Source organism: Gekko japonicus, unplaced genomic scaffold (assembly GCF_001447785.1).
Source record: "Gekko japonicus isolate JY-2015 unplaced genomic scaffold, Gekko_japonicus_V1.1 scaffold4226, whole genome shotgun sequence".
NCBI lineage: Eukaryota > Metazoa > Chordata > Lepidosauria > Squamata > Gekkonidae > Gekko > Gekko japonicus.
Window position 1 is genome coordinate 1 of NW_015162602.1, and position 9,789 is coordinate 9,789.

At 49.8% G+C, this 9,789-nt stretch overlaps 1 protein-coding gene and 1 pseudogene across 1 annotated transcript; one reads left to right on the plus strand and one right to left on the minus strand.

Annotated features, from left to right (window-relative positions):
• The first annotated feature begins 1,076 nt into the window (after positions 1 to 1,076).
• LOC107106338 lies at positions 1,077 to 2,976 on the plus strand (annotated as a pseudogene).
• Positions 2,977 to 3,096: 120 nt separating this feature from the next.
• Positions 3,097 to 7,315, minus strand: LOC107106344. The gene is made up of 3 exons (XM_015406477.1): positions 6,361 to 7,315; positions 4,085 to 4,234; positions 3,097 to 3,418 (listed from the first exon to the last, which is right to left on the minus strand). The coding sequence occupies exons 1-3, from the start codon at positions 7,150 to 7,152 to the stop codon at positions 3,323 to 3,325; spliced, it is 1,038 nt and encodes a 345-aa protein (XP_015261963.1). The 5' UTR covers positions 7,153 to 7,315; the 3' UTR covers positions 3,097 to 3,322.
• Between the last annotated feature and the right edge of the window lie 2,474 nt (positions 7,316 to 9,789).

A 9,789-nucleotide genomic window follows, 5' to 3' on the forward strand; every position in this document is an offset into this window, starting at 1 on the left:
TTCTCCCAGATTAGAGTCCGCACTACACTAAACTGGCTCTACAAAATGTTCTAAAGAAGTAAATCCACTCATTGCATTTCACACAGGGGGCTCTAGCCCACAAAATTTTTTGTTAAGAGTAAAATTTTTATTAATCTTTAATGTGCTGTGAGAGTCTTGATTATTTTTCTTGCAACCGGCTACTGTGGCTTACCCTTTGAATTAATAAACTCCATGACACCTTTTGGGGGATACTGTGTCTCTTTTAAAAATGCAAAATAACTCATTATGAGGAGAGAGATATAAAGATATCCCATTCTCACATTGGACTGTGTATCCTTGGGGAGGTCAGATGAGCAGCCTCCTGACTGGCTAACCTGAACCAGTCAGGGAAGTTGTAACAGATGCCAAAGGTTCCAGGCTAGCCAATCAGGAAGCCTATTTTTCTAGCCCTGGGCCTAGGCAGTCCTTTGTTATGGAGGGAGTTTTCTAATTATTTATCTTCTCCCCTCCCCTTTGCATTTTTCTTGTGGATCTGCAGCTTTTATGTTCTTTCTGAATTTTAAGTATTTTGGGGCTGTGATTATACACATCCTCACGAGCTGGGATTCTCTTCATCCTAGCGGGGGAAAGTCCAGAGAGGGATGTCAAGGTGGAGGAAGAGAAACAGCAGCTGGAGAAACCTGTTCTAGTAGAACTGCATGGGTCATCATCACCAATGCTCCCTCTAAGCTATGAAGTCTTGTGAGCAAAAATTCTACTTTGTGAGATAGTCGCATAAAGTTGTGAGTGAGCAATTTGGCCACTGTATAAATTCGTTTGCTCTGGAGCCATCCTTCCTGAGCTAAGACAAAAATACGTGAGCCGGAGGCTAAAAAACTGTGAGCTAGCTCACACTAACTCAGCTTAGAGGGAACACTGGTCATCACTGAGTGTGAAGGATGAGAATGTTTCTCAGTTCTGTGGGAAGGAAACCTGTCTGGAGGAAATGGCGAGGGTGCCCTCTCCTGGTGCTAGAGCTGAACCCACAGGCTGTGAAACAACAGTGCAAATGCAAATCCACAAAGGCAAGAAGGAGTGGGCTCGCGCCATGTAAGGGAAAAGCTTCAGTGGGAGTTTAGGCCTGATTGCCCATGAGAGAACTCACATGGGAGAGATGCCGTACGAGTGTGCCGATTGTGGGGAAAGCTTTGGCATGAGGTCAACCCTCCTGGCCCATGAGAGGATCCACACAGGAGAGAAACCCTGAGGAATTTCACATTACCCTTTTTAACCCATTTTGAAGCCATTTTTGATCCGTCATGGAGTAAACCGGTATAGGGCTGTCATTTCACACATGGCTTCCCCCTTCCGGTAAAGAGCTGGATCTGAAGCGGTTTGCCATTTCAGACTGCACCGCTTTTCCCCACTTTTTCCCCGCCGTTTTTTGCCCGTGCAGGCGATCTCCAGCTTAAAAAAAAAACATTTGCTTTAGAGTGCTATAGCGCTATAGCACTATAACAAAACACTCCAGGCATTTCAATATAACGCTATAAAGCGAACATTCCAAAAAAAACAACAAAAAAACCAGAGATCGCCCGCACAGGCGAAAAACGGCGGGAAAAAGTGCATCAGAACCAGGAGAGGAAACTGAAGACTACTTGACAGGTAAAACACTTCAGCCCCGTTTCCTAAATGGGACAGAAGCATTTGTGTCTGAAATTACAAATATATTCCGGTAGGGAACCGGTTCTAAAACGGTTCTGTCTGAAATGACAGACCAGAAACTGTTTGGGAACCGTTCCTCTTCCGGATTATATCGTCTGTCTGAAATTCCTCCCTATGTGTCCTCCCCATGCGGGAAGGCTTTTGTTGTGAGTTCCCACCTTGTTAAGCATCAAGACTCACTCAGGTGAGAAACCATACCAGTGCCTGGAGTGCGGGAAGAGTTTCTACCAGAGCTCCCGCCTTCAGAATCATGAGAGAATTCACACTGGGCAAAAGCCATTCACATGCTCAGACTGCAGTAAAGGGTTTAGCGTGAGCTCCGACCTTATTACGCACCAGAGAGCCCACACGGGGAAGAAGCCATTTAAATGCTATGATTGTGGGGAAACCTTTGGTTGGAGCTCACAGCTGATTAGCCGCCAACGGACCCAGAAAGGGGAGAAGCCCTACACAAGTCATGAGTGCAGGAAAAGCTTTAGTGTGAGCTCAGTTCTCACCAGGCACCGGTGAATCCATACAGGAGAACAACCATACAAGTGTTTAGACTGTGGGGAAAGTTTTGAGGTGAGCTCAGACTTCATGGTGCACAAAAGGACCCACACTGAAGAGAAGCCATATTAGTATTCCAAGTGTGGGAAAAGCTTCATTCAGAAGTCTCATCTCAATACACACCAGAGGATCCACACGGGTGAGAGACTATATCAGTGCATGGCGTGCAGCATAAGCTTCAGCGTGAGGTCTCTCCTTAGTCGGCAACTGAGAATCCACACTGGGGAGAAGCCGTATAAGTGTCTGGCCTTCGGGAAAGGGTTCAGTGTGTCAGCTCGGACCTCATGGTGCATGAGAGATCCCATACAAGAGAGAAGCCATATAAATGTTCTGAATGTGGGAAGAGGTGCAGTCAGAAGTCTCATTTTAATAGCCACGTGAGGGCACACAGAGGAACAAACCGCATTAACGCTTGGGCTGTGGTTTGAAAGTTTACATCTCTGAAGGAATCGGGGGGCAGGAATTGGGGACTCCTGTTGTCTTTGCATTCTGGATGCCAGCTTCCTTTCCTGGATTTCAGTTGAGGATGAAGGCTGACTTTGATCCAGCAAGGCCCTGTCTGTTCATTGACACAAAGTGCTTGTGCACACATGCGGGAGAATGAGGTGATGGAATTTGGAGGTGGCCCAGGACATCATGGTCTCCCTATTTCCTCACCCCTGAGCTTCCCTTTGGTTGCTGCCAGCCGTGGCCTGGCAACCACATCCTCACAGTTCATAGCACCGGGCCTACTGTATGGCTGCTCCTCTTGCTTGGCTTCTCTCATGGTCCATGTGGGTTCTCTGATGAGTCCTCAGAGATGAGAACATGAAGAAAGTCCTCCCACAGTCCGAGCACAAGTATTGCTTACGGCTCGCTTGGATGTGCTCAGATTTGACAAGGTCTGATGACTGCCGGAAGCTTCTTCCATCGACTGTGGGCAGTTTCTGCCCTGGGTGAATTCTGTGTTGTATGACGGTTTTGAAGACTGGTTTGGGGCCCTGAGAAGGAACTGGCCCTCGTATTCCTGCCCTGGAGCATATTCCCTTCTGTTCCGGCCAGTGTGTACGCTGTGATTCCCCTCTATGACTCTGGAAATGCATCACGTTTACTCTTCCCTCGGAGACGTCACTGGCAGCCATGTGGTCAGATCCTTCCAGACCGAATTTCTCTTCCTCGTTCGCACTTTTGAACCGTTTGCCTGCTAAGAGACAAAAAGAGCCATGGGTTACCTGCCAGTGAGTGGTGAAGCCAGAGCCGGTGTCAGTGGTCAGCATCCTTGGGTTGCTAAATCCCATTGGCAACGGATGGAGGCGGGGGGAGGACTTACCAGCAGTGTTCCCTCTAAGCTGAGTTAGTGTGAGCTAGCTCATGAGTTTTTAGCCTCCGGCTCATGCGTTTTTGTCTTGGCTCAGGAAGGATGGCTCCAGAGCAAACTAGCTTATGCAGTAGCCAAATTGATCACTCACAGGGGTTGTTTTGTAGAAAAAGAGCTAGGGGAACTCATTAGCATAACTCATTAGCAAGGCCAGCGGGAGTGCGAGGAAGCCCCGCCAAGGCCCTCCCTGACCCCAGGCAGGCAGGGGTGGGGAGAGGCGGGGAGGAAGCAACTTACCCTCCCTCTTCTCCTGCCTCCTCCTGGCTGAATGAGGGCGAGGCCCCTCCCCCTCCTCAGACTCTGCCTTCCCCAGGCTCCACCCCCCAGCCTCCAGGAATTTCCAGACGCAGAGTTGGCAGCCCCACTGACCTCACAGGGTCATCGTAAGGATCAAATGGTGGAGGAGAGAGCTACATAAGAGGTCCTGAACTCCTGAAAGGGCCGGCTACAAGGTGATAAGGCAGCTGAACTGTGGACGAGGTCAATCCTTACCCAGGCAACTTCTGCCTCCTGCGTCACCCTCCTGTTGTGCCTCCCTGTTGACTGGCATTTGCCAGCAGTCCGAGGGAGCCCATGCGGCTTTGGAGGTGTCCCGCGCTGCCTCGTCCCTCGGCTCCAGCCCCTGAAATGGAAATGAAGATCCTGTTCGGGTCAGGCCAGAAAGTTAGCACAACGAGTGTCTTGCGACCTCCCCCCATCACCACCCCATGTCCCGTCACGGGGCCGGGTTGCTGACCTCCAGGTGGGCAAAACAAAGGAAATAATCTGAGCTCATTCATCAGAAACTCCAGCAATATATGGAACACAATCTCCCTCCCCCAGTGGGCAAGACCTGCAAGATGCTTTGCACTTTGACGTGAGATTGGCAGCATCTTTGCGCAAGGAAACAACACGTTGGTGAAATTTTCCCCTCTGGAGCAGAAAAGAGGTCCATCTTTGTGAAGAAGCCTTTGGCAAAACGTGACTGGTTATCAATTAGCTTATGTGCCAAGAAGACTATCGGAGGAACCTCATCCGCCAGGCTCCAGTGAATCCTTGAACTCCTGTGGGACTATTAAAACTCGGAGATTGTGTTCCATATTATTGGGGTTTCTGGTGTATGAGTTGATAAATGTATCTATGTCCTGTGGTATGTAAAGAAGAAGAAGAAGAGATTGGGTTTATACCCTGCCCTTCACTACCCAAAGGTGTCTCAGAGCGGCCTACAAACTCCTTTCCCTCCCCATCCCCACAACAGACACCCTGTGAGGTAGGTGGGGCTGAGAGAGGTCTTCACAGAGACTGCTCTTTTTCAAGGACAGCTCTTATCAGAGCTACAGCTTGCCCAAGGTCATCCAGCCAGGTGCAAGTGGAGGTGTGGGGAATCAAACCCGGTTCTCCCAGATTAGAGCCCGCGCACTTAACCACTACACCAAAACAAGCCTTGTCATATTTAATGTCATTGTATTACACTGAACATAAGAACATAAGAGACACCAATGTTGGATCAGGCCAAAGGCCCATCTAGTCCAACACTCTGTGTCACACAGTAGCCAAAAATACCAGGTGCCATCAGGAGGTCCACCAGTGGGGCCAGGACATTAGAAGCCCTCCCAATGTTGGCCCCCCCAGCACCAAGAAGACAGAGCATCACTTGCCCCAGAGCCCCGATCTATACCTTGCCAGAGCCCCTATCTATATTGGACTGTGTCCTCTTTATTATATCCTTATTACGTTTTGATACAATTGTTTAACACTTGTGGTTGTTTATTGCTGAGCAAAGGTTATTTCATGTTTTGCATACTTCTTCTGTGCTGCTCTTTGGTTTGGTTTTTAACCTCTACTTGGGGGCTGGAGGTTTCATAGAATCACAGCTGATCTCCAGACGACTGTGGACCGGTTTTTCTGCAGGAAAACAGCTGCTTCGGAGGGCGGACACTACGGAGTTATTCCCCACCGAGGTCCCTTCCCGCTCCGAACTTCACTTCCCTCAGCCTCTGCCCCCAGATCTCCAGGAATTCCCTAACCTGGATTTGACAACAGGGGCAGAAACTGGGAGCAGGGCTTCTCCCTGCCGCAGCGGGCAAAACCTGGGAGATGCAAGGGCAGAGGTGAGGGAATGTCCCCCCCGCGTGAGTCCTCGTGGGTGCTCCTCTTACGATTTAGAATGTTAACAGAATATGCTTCTCTGCTTTTATTTGGGTGACCTTAGACCCTTCTAAGGGCATAAAAGGGTAAAGGTAAAGGTTCCCTTGCTCGAAAACCAGTCGAATCCGACTCTAGGGTTGTGGTGCTCATCTCCGTTTCAAAGCCGAAGAGCCAGCACTGTCCGAAGACGTTTCCGTGGTCACGTGGCCGGCCTGACTAAACACCAAGGCACACGGAACACTGTTACCTTCCCACTGAAGTGGTCCCTATTTATCTACTTGCAATTTCTTGCTTTCGAACTGCTAGGTTGGCAGGAGCTGGAACTAGAGATGGGAGCTCACTCCGTCATGCGGCACACTCGGGTCTCGAACTGCTGAACTACCGACCTTCCACAGCTTGCAGTTCAGCGTCTTAACCACTTGAGCCACCGCAGCTCCAAGGGCATACATTTTAATTTGTTCTACAGTTTTGTCCTGCTCACCAGTCAAAGCAGACTCTTAGAGCTGCCAAGAATCATAGAATCACAGAGTTGGAAGGTGCCATAGAGGCCATCTAGTCCACCCGCCTGCTCAATGCAGGATCAGCCTACAGTACCCCTACAGCCTACAGTAAGCACAGTGGGAATCCTATGTCGCTCTCACTTGCTCTTCTGGTCCTTCTGCTGCTTGCTTTTCCAGCAGGAACTCCTCCGCCAGGGTGGCCGCCTGGGAGCAGGTCTCTGGGCCATGTTGCTTCACCCAGTTCAACATCTCCGGGGGCAGGATGGCCAGGAACTGCTCCAGGATCACCAGCTCCAGGATCTGCTCCTTGGTGCGTCTTTCGGGCTGCAGCCACCGATGGCAAAGTTCCCGGAGCTGGCAGCAAACACTGAGGGGGCCCTCGGCCTCCAGGTAGAGGAACTGCCTGAAGCACTGGCGCTGTACTTCTGTGCCAAGGGCCTCCTGGCCTTCCGTTTTTTCCTTCACTTGCCCAAAGTCTCCACATTCAAGCCTGTTATGGGCTCGCCCGTGAGGTTCACAAGGATCTGGTAGGTCCCGGGAGACGTGCTCTCCCACAGTGTGGCAGAGGGTGACTGGCTGTCCTTGAAGCAGAGGTGGAACAGGCCGAACTTCACCTGAAGAGACACATTCACCCCTCAACTGTGGATTCTTCCAGCTTGACTGAGAGCCCTCCATTGTCTTCAGGAACTCCTGCCATTGGACTTCCCATCTCTGAAGCTGCCCCTCATCTTGTTCCTGTTTCACATCTTCTCCTGGACTCCTTTGCAGGAATCCCCCGATAGTCCCAGCTTGGAGGACATGAGGGGCTTTCCTTGACTCCTCTTCACTCAACTGGGGACCTGTTGAGCTTTCCTCCTCCATTTTAATATCAGTCTGCGGCCCTTGCTCTAGCTGAACGGGAAACTGAAGAACTCCTTCCTCTGTTGTGGTCATTTTGCCTCAGGACCAGATGAAATTTATCAGACTTCCATTCCCAAGCCTCTTTCCTGATCTTCAGATGATGAAAGCGAAGCAGTCTGGGCGGACTCTTATTACAACCTGCGATTGCCACCGTTTAAAAGGTCTGAGGTAACGTGCGGTTAGGAAGAGTCTTCTCTGCCTGAGGCCCTAAAGAATCCGAGAATAAAAGAGATGGATGAAACAAAGGCGTGCATTCAGATATAAGTGAGGTGAAATTAAACCCAAATAGCCATTTTGGGTCAGTTTGGGGCAGTGTTCCCTTTAAGCTGAGTTAGTGTGAGCTAGCTCACCATTTTTTAGCCTCCAGCTCACACGTTTTTGTCTTAGCTCAGGAAGGAGGGCTCCAGAGCACCCTAATTTATGCAGTAGCCAAATCGCTTGCTCACAACTTTAATGCCAGTAGCTCACAAAGTAGAATTTTTGCTCACAAGACTCCACGGTTTAGAGGGAACATTGGTTTGGGGATATCGGAAATGACCCCAAATGACATCACACAATGCATCGACATCTTTTCTGGGTGAAAACCTGTATGGCAGCCTGGAGTTTCTCGAAACTCTGTCGTATTACCATAGAGGTTGGTTTTTTTTGGGGGGGGGGATTCCATAGTTTCACCTGATGAGCTGACATCATGTTCAGATTTTCACTCAAAGGCAATGTTGTGATGTAATTTCCATTCTGTGCCCCACATCTAAAGCTCCCAGGGGTGCAAGGTAACAGTGTGACAAGTTCCTATGCCCCCTCTAAGCTGCGGAGTCTTGTGAGCAAAAATTCTACTTTGTGAGCGACTGGCATGAAAGTTGCGAGCGAGCGACTTGGCTGCTGCATAAATTAGTTTGCTCTGGAGCCATCCCTTCCTGAGCTCAGACAAAAATGTGTGAGCCGGAGGCTAAAAAAAAATCTGTGAGCTAGCTCACACTAACTCATCTTAGAGGGAACACTGATAACTTTATTCTTCCAAACCTAGGCCTGAAACCGGATTTAAACAGGTCTAGAGCAGATGGGTAATCCAGGAACTCCTGGAACTGCTCTTCCATTATAGCCTTCCCAGAAAAGATAAATGGGAGGCCGGCTTGTGCTTGGCCTACGATGGGTATTGCAAGGAATATACAGCTCGAGGGCATCTCCAGTTTCCAGCCTGCCACCCGGGGAGCAGCAAATCCCATGCACAGTTTCCCAGGAGTAAGCCCTTTCGAGCAGTAGAGCATCGCTGCAACAGAGCACAACCCAAAGCACTGAAGTGCATCACTTTTCCCAGTCCATGCAAACGGCCTCTTCTATTAAACTGGGGGGCGGGGGGGGGGGGGGAAGCTCACCACATACTATTCATCCCACCCTGAGGGTGGCTGCTCTGAAGATCCGCCGGAAAGGGGTCTTTCAGACTGTCTTATGGTTTACGCGCAGAGCGCCTCCCCCCCCCTTCTTTCCGGGCCTCTCTAGGGCTCAGAGTTCTATCAGAGTAACCCTTGAAAAACTGGTTCAGATTTGGGGGTGGGGGGTAGGCGTGTTGGTTTGAAGCAGCAGGACAAAGTGCGAATCTAGTGGCCCCTTTAAGACCAACAAAGTTTTATTGAAGAACGGGAAAATCTGGTCTTGGGTGCTGCAAAAGGAGCTTTGAGAGTCCTCATCTTTTTAACCCTTGGCAGGGCTCCTGTGGCTTTGTTAGCCGCAAGGCAGATAGGTGCTGCAGGGGTTAGGGTGTCAGACTAGGATTCAAGGCACGGGGTCCTATCACATGTGCAGAAATGGGCGGCTGAAGCTTTTAATGGCATGGAGGTAAATCACGTCACCTGGGAAACAACATCCCATTATAACCCTATTAAAGGGGACAGGACATTTTCCCCTCCAGGTTGCTGGCAATCCTGTCCCGGAGACTTACCTTCAGATCATCGCTTAGCCTAGAAGCTGATTGGGTGGCCTTGGGCCAGTCATACTTTCAGCTTAACTTGCCTCGCAAGGTTTATTTATATTTATTTATTTATAATTTATATTTATAGATCGTCCTTCCCTGAGCACACAGAGCTCAGGGCAGTGAAAAAACATTAAACGTACATTAAAACTATAATTCGACAATTCAATAAATAAAGAACACAATCTCTGATGGCGCTAAAACTTCAGTCCCAAGGTTATGCCACTGTCTCACAGGAGAGGTAGAGAAGGGAGCAAGATGAATTGGGGAAAGAGAGTGCCAGACAAGATTGGTGCCTGTCGCTGTTCTCAACCAAAAAGCCTGGTTGTTGTGAGGATGGAGTGGGAGGAGGGGAATCACAATATGGTGCCCTTAGAGAAAGGGGCAGATTAAAATCTAATAGATAAACAGTCAGGTGACCAGCAGATATTCAGCCGCTTGTACAGAATCATAGAGTTGGAAGGGGCCATCCAGGCCATCTAGTCCAACCCCCTGCTCAGTGCAGGATCAGCCTAGAACAGTGGTGGTGAACCTATGGCATGGGTGCCAGAGGTGGCACTCAGAGCCCTCTCTGCGGGCACGCGTGCCATCGCCCCAGCCAGGCCCAGACACCGACCTTCCACAGCCTGCAGTTCAGCATCTTAACCACTTGAGCCACCGCAGCTCCCCTGTTCGGGAGACTTACCTTCAAATCATCACTCAGC